A 15,935-nucleotide genomic window follows, 5' to 3' on the forward strand; every position below is an offset into this window, starting at 1 on the left:
CGTTACGCAACATGTTGACTTGTCCCCTCAAAATCAATAGGAGGCCTCCCACCGCCCCGGGTGACTCAATCAACCTTTCACCCCCCCCGGCTCTGAGGTTAGCTTGTGCTAAAGGGGTTAAAGGTCATGCTTTATTAGGATACATAGTATATTTACACACGTTAGCATGCAAGACAAAACACCAGCATGCTAGGCTAACACTTTAGCACACACCAATCACGTCTTAGCGCTACGCTAGCACTTCCTGTAGCGTCACAGCACCATGGCGGGGATGTGGTGCACCAGCGAGGCGGGATGGGACACGGCCACCAGCTGGGGCGGGTGAGGAGGCGGGGGAGGGGGGGAGCGGTCCTCGTGCACGCCGCACGCCCCCCCCACCACCACCAGCGCCCTGGCGGAGGCCACGGCGGCGGGCCGGTGCCTGGCGCTCTTCTGGTGGGCCCGCAGGCCCGCCAGCTGCGAGTAGGCCGACTGGCACACGTGGCACTTGTACGGGCGCTCGCCCGTGTGCAGGCGCACGTGGTTACGCAGCGTGGACGACTGGCTGAAGCGGCGGTTGCAGAAGCGGCACACGAAGGGCTTGTCCAGCGTGTGGATGCGCATGTGCGAGCGCAGGTTGCTGCGGGAGTTGAACCCGCGGTGGCAGATGACGCAGCGCATGCGCCCCGGGCCCGCCGCCGCCGCCGACGACGTCGCGGAGGAAGAGGCGGAGCCTTCGCAGGGGTGGAAGTCGTCTGAAGCGGAACAAGAGCCAAATGCTATGTTAGCATAGCAACGTTAGCTATGCTAACCCGGCCGACGCCTCCTCACCGTTCTTGCTCTTCTTTCCCTGCTCCTCGTCTCCTCCCGGGATGCCGGGGATCCCCAGGAAGGTGTTGTGGGAGTTCCCGTACCAGACCAGCAGCTCCTGGTCCGGGGGGATGGTCTGAGGAGGACAGCGGACATGTCAGTCATCGGCCAGCAGGGGGCGGGGTCGGGGAAGAGCCCCTCCCCTCCTCACCTCCACGGCCTTGTAGAAGATGGCGCTGCCCATCTGGACCACCTCCAGGTTCTGCTCGTGCTCGTTGCGCGCGCACTTGATGTACGTCATCCAGCTGCGGTGCTCCTCCTGGCTGGCGTCCACGAAGAACCGCACCCCGCCGTCCTCGTCGAACACCTGACACACGCCACGCACACGTCACTGTCACACGCCCTGATGCTTGGGGGGGGGGTATAGGGGGTGGGGGGGGTTCTACCTCCCACATGAGGCTGTTGTTCTTGTACACGTCCACGTGGTCGGGAGACACCAGGCGGCCCGTGAAAGGACCCATCTCGGTTCCCGCCTTGATCCAGGTCTTGGAGAAGATCCCTAGACCTTCCCCTGGACCGGCAAACACACGACGGGTCAGGGTGCGCTCGTTTTATCCTCATTTGGACAAAGTGACATTTATTTCATCATATCTCCTTTTTATTGCACTTCCTCCAGTTATTATTCATATTATTCGTAACACGCTACATCTATACAAAACTATTTATAATAATAATAATTATTATTATTATCATTATTATTATTATTCATTTGCACCGGGATGCAAACTCCACACAGAGATGGCCGAGGAGGGAATCGACTCGGGTTTCCAAGCTGTGAGGCCTCCGCGCTAACCACTCGGCTGCCTACTGTTATTGTTGTTGTTATTATTATTATTATTAATAATATTAAAGATAAAAGATAAAATATTAGGAGGATTTGTTGGACCTGGAACGGAGCTTTGAGCGATGATCACCTCGCTGGGAAGAACCAGACTGGACAGCTTGTGGACTTCTACACGCACACACACACACACACACACACGCACACACACACACACACACACACACACACACACACACACACACACACATACATTGTATTATTATTTTATATATTATTTTCATAAAAAAACGAAGAAAGAAATTCGTTGACATCAAATGAAAATGGCGCCAAATTGGGATAAAAACATCTCGGGTGGAAAAGTTCTTTTCCGGAATCAAACCTGGACGCGAGGCGACAAAAGGCCGCGATGCTTTTTAAAATCTTTTTATGCTTTCCTTCCGGCTGTGATATTCATATTCATAAATATCATTTTAATACCGGAATAAATCCACCATCGGTATCTGGAGCGGAAATAGAAGGACGCGTTCCCACATTTGGAGTTTTCATGAACGCATCTTTGACACTTTGGATGAATCAAATCTTCTTAGGAGGATTATTATTGATATTATCTATAAATAAACGTTCATATTAAACCTTATGAATATTATTATTATCATCGATATTGCCTATGAGTAAACTTCCATATTAAACCTTCTTAGGAGGATTGTTATTGATATTGTTTATCAATAAACTTCCATATTAAATTGTTATTGATATTGTTTATCAATAAACTTCCATATTAAATTGTTATTGATATTGTTTATCAATAAACTTCCATATTAAACCTTATGATTATTATTATTATCATTGATATTGCCTATGAGTAAACTTCCATATTAAATTGTTATTGATATTGTTTATCAATAAACTTCCATATTAAACCTTATGATTATTATTATTATTATCATTGATATTGCCTATGAATAAACTTCCATATTAAATTGTTATTGATATTGTTTATCAATAAACTTCCATATTTAACCTTATGATTATTATTATTATTATCATTGATATTGCCTATGAATAAACTTCCATATTAAATTGTTATTGATATTGTTTATCAATAAACTTCCATATGAAACCTTATGATTATTATTATTATTATCATTGATATTGCCTATGAATAAACTTCCATATTAAATTGTTATTGATATTGTTTATCAATAAACTTCCATATGAAACCTTATGATGATTATTATTATTGATATTGCCTATGAATAAACTTCCAAATGAAACCTTATTATGATTATAATTATTATTATAATTATGATTATGATTGGTATTGTCCTCTGACATAAGCAATGTTTCATATGAAAAGAGGACAAATGTTTGCCGTCAAACAGAATAACTTTATGATATTTCCAAACGGAAAGATGAGAGTTGATGTCAATAATCGGCAGGTATTATTCATAGGATGAAAATATTGTTATGTTTTGTCACTCCAATAATTGATATTAAAAATGGAAATGATGTTTTACATTTGACCTTGAATCAAACGAAGGGAAAACTAATGTTTCTATTTTAGCTGATCAATTGGGATATTTTCAAAATAAAATATATATAATATAATATATAATATATATCATATATATAATATATCATATATATCATATCAATAAATACCGAGCATAAGCATCCTATGCTTGACGAAAGCCGTCGACGAATGCGAAGGTGCGGAACGGGAAGTCGGCTTGGGGTCCCGACCCGACTGACCTCCGGAGAAGGACTGGGCCAGGACCTCGGCGGTGAAAGCCGTCTTGGGGCTCGTGCCGGCGGCGGCGCGGTCCTCGTGCGTGAGCTGCTGGTGCTCGCCGTGCACGCGCCTCCAGCGTCCGTACAGGAAGCTGTGCACGACGTCGGAGGTGATGATGTCCGCCAGGTGAGGCCTCGCGCACGGAGCCTTGGCCGGGCCCGGACCGGGAGAACCCAGGAGGACCGAACCCATGGTGGAGGAGGAGGAGGAGGAGGAGGAGGAGGAGGAGGACAGGTGAAAAGTTGTGTGAAGAAGACGGAAAGATAAAGTATAGATAAAGATGAATAAAGATGAATAAAGATGAATAAAGATGAATAAAGATGAATAAAGATGAATAAAGATGAATAAAGATGAATAAAGATGACCAATGGACGTAATAAAAAATATGAATTTGGTGGAAAATGATAAATATTTTCTTCCACTTAAATGAACAATGAGGAGGAACACAAACACACCCTCTTATACCTCTCTCTCTCTCTCTCTCTCTCTCTCTCTCTCTCGGGGGGAGGAGTGTGTGTGTGTGTGTGTGTGAGTGTGTGTGTGTGTGTGTGTGTGTGTGAGTGTGTGTGTGAGTGAGTGTGTGTGTGTGTGTGTGATGAACCACTTGAGCTTCCCTCCACGTTTGGCCAAGAAGTTGCCGGACAGAAACTTTGGTGGGCCGGCAGCCATCCTCCTGTTGACCTTTGACCCCCACCATAGTTTGGTTGACGTGAGAGGTCTCACTCGCTCACATTTTGGATTTGCTGAACCTTTGTGGGCGAGTTTAAGAGCTAATATGCTAATAATGAATAAAAATAGTCATATAAAAATATGCTGGCTGACTGTATTGTTTGACATAATGGCCCATAGTTCCCAAATTGATATCCTTTACAGAAATTGGATGGGAATATCTTTGGAATTGCATCCTTGACCTCAAAGATTTCCCCTACTTATTAGAGAGAAAACTTATTTACATCTGCAATTAAATAAACAAAATGTGATTAATTGAGTTCAAACATTTTAATCAATTGACAGCCGTAGATATCAACCTCCATGTATGTGATATCAACATCCATACATGTGATATCACCCTCAATGCACGTGATATCAACCTCCATGTATGTGATATCAACCTCCATGTATGTGATATCACCCTCAATGCACGTGATACCAACCTCCATGCATGTGATATCAACCTCCATGTATGTGATATCAACATCCATATATGTGATATCACCCTCAATGCACGTGATACCAACCTCCATGCATGTGATAGCAACATCTATATGTGATATCAATCTCCATGTATGTGATATCAACTTCCATGTATGTGATATCAACTTCCATGTATGTGATATCAACATCCATATATGTGATATCAACATCCATATATCTGATATCAGCATCCATATATGTGATATCAACCTCCATGTATGTGATATCAACATCCATATATGTGATATCAACATCCATATATCTGATATCAACATCCATATATGTGATATCAACATCCATATACGTATGCGATATCACCCTCAATGTACGTGATATCAACTTCCATGTATGTTATTACAACATCCATGTATGTGATATCAACCTCCATGTATGTGATATCAACCTCCATATATGTGATATCACCCTCAATGTACGTGCATGTATGTGATATCAACATCCATGCACGTGATATCAACCTCCATGTATGTGATTACAAAATCCATTGCTGTGATATCAACCTCCATGTATGTGATATCAACATCCATATATGTGATATCAACCTCCATGTATGTGATATCAACATCGATGCACGTGATATCAACCTCCATGTATGTGATATCAACATCCATGCACGTGATATCAACCTCCAAGTTTGTGATATCAATCTTCATGTATATGATATCAACCTCCATTGATGTGATACCAACATGAATGTATGTGATATCAACACCCATGCAGGTGACATCAATAACCATTGATTGTGATATCAACAACATGGATACCCACCTGTGACAGCCCCACCATGGCTGCTATGGATACTATAGATACTATGGATACGATAGATACTATGGATACTATGGATGCTATGGATACTATGGATACTATGGATACTATGGATACTATAGATACTATGGATACTATAGATACTATGGATACGATAGATACTATGGATACTATAGATACTATGGATACATGACTATGATATGAACACGGCCTTTCCAGGAGGTACAGTACAGTAGAGTTACAGTAGAGCTACAGTACAGTTACAGTACACAACCCAAGGTCATTCATCATGCAAACTTTAGTCATCTATTTCATCTTCATATCAAATAATAACATATATGTGACATATATGTGACATATATGTGACATATATACACAACATAATACTTCAGTATGCATGTATTTATTCCTCCGTGTATTAGAAGGGTCTTGTACAGTACATGTGGTAAAAAAAAAAAGCGTTTTGTTTCCACCATCACACGCACTTCCTGTTTGACGGCGAGGCCGCGCCCACGTGCGGTCAAAGACGTCAAGTGTACTTAACGACCACTTACTGTACTTACTGGCCGCACACACGCGCACACACGAACCACTTCCTGTGCGCACGCACGCGCGCGCCGAGTCCTAATGACTGATGACATCATCAATCAGAGCATCTGTCGCGGGGGCGGGAAGATGAATAATTCAATGATTGCTAATAATAATGAATAATAAATGATACGCCACGCGCACACGGACGTGCACGGGCAGCAGAGGAGGGGCCGGCTGCCGAAGGGGCGTGGCTTCCAGCAGTGGAAAGAGAGGCAGGAAGTCAGAAAGAAGGCGGCTCTTTATTAGCCCTCATCATCATCATCATCATCATCAGTCAATAGAAACATCTGCAGGTTACATCTGGACCGCTCACAAAAACAAAAGGTGGCGGACATCGGAAGAACAGAGTGTGGACGGGGGGCGTGGCCTGAATACCAGGAAGGCAGGGTCCCTGCCCACTCTGATCCGTGGTCTCCAGGCCAGGAGGTGCTAGCGTTAGCATTAGCATAGCAGTCTTGAGAACCAGGAGCTTCAGGAAGTCAACATGTACGTTTAGCGTTAGCATATTAGCTCATGAACAAAGAAATAGTCCAACATTTAAATAGACCCCTCAACCCAAACTTCATCATCATCATCATCATCATCATGGTCACGCATACTTTCTCTGTGGTCCAACACACATCACATCACACGCTATCAAGCTAGCAACAAAACATGATGAATAAAGCTAAAAAAGAACCTTTGGAGATGTTAGCTAACTTGCAGTAATGCTAACTGAACGTGGGAAAGGTCAGGAATGTTCTTCCAAGATGGCGTCCCAGCCTTTTCTGCTAACGAGCGAGGATGAGCGATGGACACTGAAGCTAAAACCCGACACCTTGGTCACGCTTCCGGCATGAAGGTAGACGTCCTTCACTGGAACCAAGACGGGTAGCGGGATGCTATGCTAATGTGCTACGGTGTGTGGGACCACAGAGAGGGAGCAACAAAGGAGGCGTCCAAGATGGCGTGTCAACAAGTAAAATGAGGACATTGAGTAGAAAAAGACGTCTTTGTCTGTCAAGGTAAAACATTAAAATATCCAAACGGCCCAAATAAAACAGCAGACATGCGTGAAAGAAAAGAGAAGCGCTAATGAGTTCATCAAGACTGCTAGCGTGATGTCAAAGGAGGTTTGTTCAAACGTGTCCACTCTCAGGTTGGATAAAAAAAAAGCTAAATGAAAAAAAAAGCTAAACAGGAAGTGGGACACGCTGTTGACTTTAGAGGACCACTTCCTGTTTTCTCTTAATCTTGCTCTACAAAAGGAAGGAGGCAGAGCATCGCTGGGACAGTGGCAGATTGCCTTGACGACTTCGCCGGGTGGGCGGGGCCTCTAGTGATCCTGAAGAGGAAATGACAGCTCACATGAGCTATGCTCGAGACATCACTTCCTGTCTTTGTCATCGCTTCCTGTGTCTTTATCATCACTTCCTGTGTCTTCAGCTCCTGTCTTTATCATCACTTCCTGTCCTTGTCATCTCTACCTGCGTCTTTGTCATTACTTCCTGTCCTTGTCTTCACCTCCTGTCTTTGTCATCACTTCCTGCATCTTCGTCATCACTTCCTGTGTCTTCTCTTTCCGTCTTTATCACTTCCCATGTCTTAGCTTTCTGTCTTTATCATCCCTTCCTGCATTTTTATCTTCACTTCCTGTGTCTTCAGCTCCCGTCTTTGTCACCACTTCCTGTGTCTATCATCACTTCCTGTCTGTCTACACTTCCTGTGTCTTCTCTTCCTGTCTTTGTCATCACTTCCTGTCCTTGTCATCACTTCCTGTGTCTTTGTCATCACTTCCTGTCCTTGTCTTCACCTCCTGTCTTTGTCATCACTACTTGGGTCTGTGTCATCACTTCCTGTATCTTCACTTCCCATCTTTGTCACACTTCCTGTGTCTCTCTTCACTTCCTGTCCTTGTATTCACTTCCTGCGTCTTTGCCATCACTTCCTGTGCCTTTATCATGACTTCCTGTGCCTACCTGAATCTGGGCGGGGTTCCACAGGTACGGCTGTTGTCGGTAGTACTCTGCTAGCGCTGCTGTGTAGTCAGGCAGCGAGCTCTGCTGGGATGACTGAGCTACACACATACACACACACACATGTGACACACACACACACACACACACACACACACACAATGTGACAAAATGATTGATCAGTGATGTTTGCGGTAAGATGAGCCACTCGTACTTTGTTTCTTGTAGTAGTCCTCCCATGCTTTACTGTAGTCGCTCATTACGTTCCCAGGTTGGCTCTGCTGCCCTGCACACACACACACACGTACACACACACACACACACACACACACACACACACACACACACACGTACACACACACGTACGCATCAGATTAGAAGACGGGTCCCGTTGCGTTAGCGTGGACAGTACCGGGGTCTTGCTGTCCTGGGTTCTGCCAGCCAGTCTGGTACGTGTTGCCCCAGACCCCCGTGAGGAAGGTCTGAGTGCCCCCGCAGCTGCACACACAAACACCATCAAAGTCACATGACACCCACCACGCTTAGCGCCGCATATGTCGTTACCACGGTGACGTACTTCTGGTGGGCGGGGCCCTGAGTGAAGGGACTGAAGCCGAAACCTCCGTTACTCATGATGCCGGAACCCTGAGGGCACACCCTCGTCATCATCCTCATCCTCGTCATCATCCATGTGTGTGTGTGTGTGTGTGTGGAGCCTACCCCGATCTTGTCGTCGATGAGCTGGCGAGCATGCTCCATCTGCTGGGCGGAGCCTCTGATGGTGAAGACACGTGTGTTGGGGTCGGTGGAAGGGGGCGGGTTCCTCTGCAGTTCCACGTGGGCGCCAGACTGCTGGTTGATGCTTTTGATGGTTTCTCCACCTGTGTGCACCAGAGCCGTCAGAGATGTCCGCCACAGGGGGCGTGGCTGCAACACGGCCGCCTCCCACCTTTGCCGATGACCAGGCCGCACTTGTCGGCGGGAATGGTGTAGGTCACTTCCTGCAGCGGGCCGGGGGATCCCACCGCCCAATCCCCACGACCTCTGACCCTGCTACTCCTCAGCGCGGAGCCAAATCCATCACGCTCCTGAAGCGTGTGGAAGAAGCACAGGAAGAAGGTTTGCGTGTGCTCTGCGAGGGGGGGCGGGGGGGGGGGGGGGGCAGAGGTACCTGTGCGGTGTGGATGAGCTCGTTGATGAGGTGTACTGCATGTTGACAACGCTCTGGCTGACCCATCACCATGGCAACACGCTCCGGACTGATGCCATCATCTGTGGGTGAAGAGCATCAGCGGAAGGTTCTAGCAGGACCCCCCCAGTCCGAAGACAGACCTGCTTTAAACTGGATCCGAACTCCGGCGTCATTCTGGATCTTCTTGATCATTTCCCCGTTGCGACCAATGACAATGCCGACCGCAAACCTGGGAACGGGAACCTGCAGGAGCAGAACCGCCCGTCACTTCACCTTCTAGAACATGGAAGCAAAGGCTGCGTTTGTTTCAGCCGCCCGTACATCCAAGTTGGTTCCTCCCAGCCGGGCGGAGAAGTCGCTGCGTCCTGACCGGAAGTCTGCGTCCTTATCCCGGATGACCTCCAACACCATCTCCTTGGCCGCCTGCAAGGCAGCACGTTAGGATTCCGGAACGTTCCAACGGATGGCCATGTCCCACCTGAACTTTGTACGGGTCCCCGGAGATGCGCAGTGGCTTGTCGGCTCCCGTTGGCATGGGGCCATCTTGGATCATCATCATCTTGACTCCTGCACGCTCCTGACCCAAACAAAGCCGCGTCAGTCATGGTGTAGTGGCGTCTAGTCCTATGGTTCTAGCTGCTGGTGGGGGCGGGGCATCCGGTATACGGGGCTCCTGACAGACGCCACACATTGGTACGTTCCCGTTCATTGGACCAACACGAGAACGGGTGGCCTCGGGTTGGCTGGACCGTCACCAAAAGCCATGCCCTGCCACTCCTGCTGACACCGCCATACCGCCTCACCAGACCTGGACTGGAGACCGACACGGCCTAGACGCTTCCTGATCCATCCTACAGGGTGCAACCAGGCGCTCCTGGAGTTCCTGCCTTCTAACTTGGGAAAAATGAAGCTTGCTTCACTGCTCGATTCCTGCGACATCCTCAGGTTGGGATAGGCTCCAGCATACTAGCGACCCTCGTGAAGATCAACGGCAGAGAAAATGGATCTTCTGGTTGGATGCAGACTCATCAGCGCTCTGGGCCAGCTCTACCGTGACAATGGGTGCCCACAGGACCCCCACAGGACCCTTAGCACTTTATCGTCTTTCTTAGCCCTGACATCAATGGGTATGATGGGAGTCCTGGTCACAATCCTGGTCAATACTGGTCTGGGAACAGAGGGGTGCCCTGCTCACTGGCGCCTCGCCTGGTTTAGCATGTTGTTAGCATGCTGAATGTAGAGTCGTAGTGAGATGACTCCTACATTCCCTGCTGATGACCCAGGGTAGAGGCTAGAGGCTAGAGGGTAGAGGACCGGTACCATCTGGCTTGGGACTTTCTGAGGGAATTCTCCTGGGGGGTCCGGCGGCTGCTTTTGTAGCTCAGATGCTGCGGGTGGAGAGGCTGTGGAAGAGCTGCTGCACCAGCAAGGCTAACGCTGCTACAGATGGCGTTAGCAGCTAAGTCGGGGCTGGGGGCATGGGAGGGCATCACATGGTACTCGTGGTTGTGGAGCCGCAGGCGGAACAAACGTGGCCTTAGCCTTCGTTTACATGCTGGCCCTCCAAAGTGACGGTAGGACCAGATAGTCACAACATCAACTAAGACCTGGGTGACCTCCCGTCACCCAAACCCTTGTCCTGTCCCTCCCGCCTGACGACTGCGTAAAAGGGCCAAGCGCCCCCCAGTTAAAGTGGAGACATCTAAGTCAGGGTGAAGGCAACGGCTCCACTTCATCCAGACCAGGAACAACAGACTAAGACCCGACACGCTTTGGAGTACAGCCGCTTCCCTTCATTGGGATTTGTTGCTCTTGCTAAGGACCTGGGATCCTTTACACAGGATCACCAGGACCTGGACATTCAAATTACAAGTTGGAACGACCTAGAAGGAATATTGGAGAAGGCCGAGAACACCCGGAACAATCAGGAATCCTGGATCGTTAGTCCATTGTTACCTGCAGCTGTTTGATGGTCTCTCCTCCTCGACCAATCACCAGGCCCACCTTGCTGGCCGGGATCAGCATTTCCTGCACCAAGGCCCCGCCCTCACCGTCACCGTGGAAACCTGGACCGTTCCTACACCGCTCCACAATCTGGACCAGCAGCCGCTTTGCCTGTCTGTGTGAGTGCGGACACACACACACACACACACACACACACACACACACAGAGACCTGGTGTAGGTGATGACATCATCACAGGAAGTGGGTGGTGTTTCAGACTCACTCGATGCTCTCTGGGGTCCCAGTCAGGGAACACGGACGCTCCATCAGACCGCCACTGTCTGCACACACACACACACACACACACACACACAATGTGTGAAGTTGTCACATGATTCCCTAAACAGGTCCTGGACCACTTGGACTCACCAGCCGCGATCTGGATCTTACATCCTGATTCTAACTGGATCCTGGTGATTTGTTCTCCGCCTCGGCCAATAACTGACACACACACACACACGAGAGTACGAGTGTCATCATTCCTTCCCACACGTGAGCAAGGTCAAAGGTCACAGGTCATACTTACTGAAGCCCACCATCCTGTCAGGAACTTTGTAATCTTCTGTCATCACCCTACAACACACACACACACACACACACACACACACACACACACGTACCTCACCTGTAACCCTGACACCTGTGTGTGTGTGTGTGTGTGTGTGTGTGTCGTACCGTTGGTGGCCCACAGCTGCCAGCTGATTACCTACACACACACACACACATAGAAATAAGCCAAGAAGATCCTAGCAAGAGAATAATAATAATAATAATAATAATAATAATAATAATAATCCCAAACTAATGCTAATAAACACACGACTACTACAAAACACTAATGAAATAGTACTTCTGGTAACAATAAACCAATACTACTACTACTACTAGTACTACTACTAGTACGAAACATAGGTGGGATAGATCTCTAGACCCAGATCTAGATCTCTAGACCTAGATAGGTTGTAGGTGATGGACCATGTCAACAGAGGTTGGTGGTGTGGGCGTGGCCACAGCCCAGCCGGTCCAATGAGCATCCCGGGCTGGTCCAAGCCAAAGAAAAAGCAAAGGGCTCACCCGCGTCCTCCCCGGCTCGCTTCTGTCCGGCAAAGTAGAGCGAGGACGCCTCGCCGCTTCCCGCCGAGCTGTTGATGTGCGTCACGCCCTCGCCGCCCATCTTGCCCACCATCTGAACACACGTAGCACAGCACCTTAGCACGGCGCCAAACAGGAAGTCGGCCCTCCTGCTGCGGCGGCAACGATGGAGCGGGCCTGATGACGTCACGGGAGGGGTCACGACCCGTGACGTCGTAGAAGTTACGTAAGTTAGCAAACAGGACGGCAGCTCCTTAGACTAGTTGAGTCCCTGCTGACGCCGTCCACCCGGGCCGGTCCTGCTGGTTGGATCCATGAGTCCAACAGGTTGTCATCCTTAGTGACACGTCTGCCCACCCCGAACCCGGCCCCCCCCACCCCACCCCCCCTCCCTCGTCGGCGTGACAGCTCCTCAAAGTCCCCCAAACTAACTCCCCAACTCCAAGTCCGTCCCTGCCGTGTCAGCACAAACTTGTTTAAAGTGTGGCCGTCTAGTTAGCTGCTTAGCTAGTTAGCATGCGAGTTGGTGTGCGTGTCTCGGTGTGCGCGTGTGTGTGTGTGCGCGTGAGCGAGTGCGTGCATGTGTGTTGACGGAGCTCCCAAGTTGCGAGCAGCAGCTCAACACGCAAGAACGCCGATAAAAGTGCTTGGATTCGACCCAAACCACCCCGCTCCACTCGGGACGGCCGTGTGCGGAGCCCCGCTTCGGCTGTTACCTGCCGGGCCCTCTGTAAGACGTCGGCCAGGCCGTCTGACTTGAGCCCCGGCTGGCTGATCGAGGCCTGTCCCTGCACCAGCTCCGCCATCATAGCGCCACTAGCTAGCCGCTAGCGTTAGCCCCTAGCATTAGCCGCCGATGCTAGCTGGGCTCTGGCGGTCGTCCGAGATGCTGTACGGCGAGAGGGCTCACTCTGATGGAATCCCTCAAGACCGCACTCAAGTACATGTTGGACTGTACCGAGTAACGGTGGCAGAAAGTGTGCATCGACCTGTACTCGTCTTTCTCTCTAGCAGAAGTAGGATTCTCAGTCAAGTAGATGAGCAATAATGTGGACGAATACACAAGCTAGCAGACCAGCGTCTAGCAAGCAAACCTTCACACGAATCAATAATTAAAAACAAGAATTAAAACCAATTCCTACCAGCTGTGTGGAGTGTGTACTCCTCCACAGAGACGATCTTGTCTCGTTCTGGTCGTTTGGATTTGGAAAACAAACCTTCAGTTGTCCCAAACGGCCGTGTCTTAGTTCGTGTACCGAGTGGCGGATCTTACTCTCCCAGGATCTCTGACCCTTCTCAGCTGTTGGAGCTCGTTTCCGTTTCCGCGTCGAGTCACGTGGTAAGCTCCACAGGTGGAAGTGAAGTTTGGGAGTGAAAAGATTGAAATTATTTTTTGGAAAAGAAGTTGCTGTCGTGTTTTGATGACGTCACACATTATTGGATAGACTGCCGCGATCTTTGCACAAAAACCATACAGTCAAGTTATCGTGTGACCTCTGACCGCCACTGACCACGTGATCTCCCCGTCACCTTTTTGTGACCTCACGCGCCCGTGCGCGCGTGCACAACGGTGTCAAAACAAGTTGATGTGTGCTGTCGATCACAAGTAGACCAGCTAATAAAACACAAATGACTTTTTTTTAATCCTTTTTTATTTGCTTTGCACTCTTCACACACGCGCACACGCACACTCAGAGACACTTTAGGCTCTCAGTGTTTCCTGTTGATGTACAAAAAGCTCTTCACGCACAATCATCTTCCACTCTGCACACCACTTTACACACACACACACACACACACCAGTGTTGATGTTTCTTGCTATCAAGGCATCCTCTCTGATGGAGGTGTGTGTGACATGCACACATGGATGAATATGATATCATACGGCAGACATGTCCAAAGCAGCACATTCTAAAATTACACATAAAACATGGAAAAATCAGCAGCGATTTTTAAAATTAATTATCAGTAAAGCAAAATGTCAACTTGTAATATTATGAAGACAAATAATGTAATTTTAGGAGCATAAATCAATGTTAATACATGACATATGTTGGCAGTTACCTGTGTTTTAAAGTCATTAGAGACCTCTAGACATGAACTAACACCCCTATAGTCACCTTGACACTCTTCTTACCCAATATAGTAGACATAAGAAGACATGGATGACCTTCTACATATGCTTTTTAAACGATTAGAGACCTCTAGACATGAACTAACACCCCTATAGTCACCTTGACACTCTTCTTACCCAATATAGTAGACATAAGAAGACATGGATGACCTTCTAAATATGCTTTTTAAACGATTAGAGACCTCTAGACATGAACTAACACCCCTATAGTCACCTTGGCACTCCTATTACCCAATATAGTAGACATAAGAAGACATGGATGACCTTCTACATATGCTTTTTAAACTATTAGAGACCTCTAGACATGAACTAACACCCCTATAGTCACCTTGGCACTCCTATTACCCAATATAGTAGACATAATAAGAGAAAATAAGGCATGAACACCTGTTCACCACCTTCCAAAGACACTTAACATTAGAGCCCTCTAGGCATAAAATAACACCCCTACAGTGACATTGACGCTACTATAACCAATATAGTAGACATAACAAGACATGGATGACCTTCTAAATATGCTTCTTAAACGATTAGAGACCTCTGGACATGACGTAACACCCCTATAGTCACCTTGACACTCCTGTCACCCAATATAGTGGACATAGTAAGACATGGATGACCTTCTAAATATGCTTCTTAAATGATTAGAGACCTCTCGACATGAAGTAACACCCCTATAGTCACCTTGACACGCTTATTTTTTTTTTACACAAGATTGAAAGTCCTTTTGGGAGAGACTTTTGGGAGAAACAACATTGGTGACTTCCTGTGTGAGGCTTGTCATGAGTTGACAAGAAAGTACCCCCCCTCTACCCACCCACCCACCCACCCATAATCCTCCATTACTGCTCATTTGAGATCAATCAATTCATCCGTGGAAGACCTTCATCCTCTTTGTGTGTGTTGTCAACACACACACACACACACACACACAACACACACACAAACACACACACACACACACACAACACACACACACCTGCAGAGCTAAGGAGGCGACAAAGACACCTAATTGAATTCCATGCATTGTGTGTGTGTGTGTGTGCGTGTGAGCGTGTGTTGACCTTGCGGCGGCGCTGCTGAAAAGAAAGTTCCTGAATAGGAGCAGGAGCGTGCACGTTGGCGCCCGTGCACGTCAATTGCACCACTTTTGTGTCTTTTCTCCTCTTTCAGCGTTTCAACCTTTTCATCATCTCATGGACGTCCAACACTTCACCTCCGACCTCTGACCTCTCACACGCACACGCTTGGAACCACCAGCCCAGTGAGCTGCACCAAGACGAGGGCGGCTGTCGACAACCGTGTGGTGGCGGGGGCGGGCGGCGGCGGGGGCCAGGTCCTCCACGGTACGCTACAACATGTACAACATGTACAACATGTTCAACATGTACAACATGTTCAACCTGTTCAACATGTACAACATGTACAACCTGTACAACATGTACAACATGTACAACATGTACAACATGTACAACATGTACAACATGTACAACATGTACAACATGTACAACCTGTACAACATGTACAACATGTACAACATGTACAACATGTACAACATGTACAAT

At 47.8% G+C, this 15,935-nt stretch overlaps 2 protein-coding genes across 5 annotated transcripts; both read right to left on the minus strand.

Moving 5' to 3' along the window:
* Positions 1-252: 252 nt before the first annotated feature.
* On the minus strand, positions 253-3,743 carry prdm12b (PR domain containing 12b). Of its 4 annotated transcripts, none has more exons than XM_058071952.1 (7): positions 3,386-3,743; positions 1,736-1,801; positions 1,236-1,360; positions 1,001-1,156; positions 811-925; positions 397-734; positions 253-351 (listed from the first exon to the last, which is right to left on the minus strand). In XM_058071952.1, the coding sequence occupies exons 1-7, from the start codon at positions 3,615-3,617 to the stop codon at positions 253-255; spliced, it is 1,131 nt and encodes a 376-aa protein (XP_057927935.1). In that variant the 5' UTR covers positions 3,618-3,743. The 4 variants fall into 4 exon arrangements, with proteins under 4 accessions (XP_057927935.1, XP_057927934.1, XP_057927933.1 ...); XM_058071951.1 differs by having other exon boundaries at positions 385-734; XM_058071950.1 differs by having other exon boundaries at positions 382-734.
* A 2,470-nt stretch (positions 3,744-6,213) lies between these two features.
* On the minus strand, positions 6,214-13,118 carry LOC131128764 (far upstream element-binding protein 3-like). Its single transcript, XM_058071948.1, has 18 exons — positions 12,953-13,118; positions 12,219-12,330; positions 11,820-11,850; positions 11,671-11,717; positions 11,514-11,585; positions 11,368-11,425; positions 11,097-11,259; positions 9,619-9,717; positions 9,462-9,563; positions 9,281-9,383; positions 9,120-9,220; positions 8,898-9,036; positions 8,669-8,829; positions 8,526-8,593; positions 8,361-8,446; positions 8,163-8,234; positions 7,952-8,049; positions 6,214-7,317 (listed from the first exon to the last, which is right to left on the minus strand). The coding sequence occupies exons 1-18, from the start codon at positions 13,043-13,045 to the stop codon at positions 7,309-7,311; spliced, it is 1,614 nt and encodes a 537-aa protein (XP_057927931.1). The 5' UTR covers positions 13,046-13,118; the 3' UTR covers positions 6,214-7,308.
* Between the last annotated feature and the right edge of the window lie 2,817 nt (positions 13,119-15,935).

Source organism: Doryrhamphus excisus, chromosome 4 (assembly GCF_030265055.1).
Source record: "Doryrhamphus excisus isolate RoL2022-K1 chromosome 4, RoL_Dexc_1.0, whole genome shotgun sequence".
NCBI classification, from domain to species: Eukaryota; Metazoa; Chordata; class Actinopteri; order Syngnathiformes; family Syngnathidae; genus Doryrhamphus; species Doryrhamphus excisus.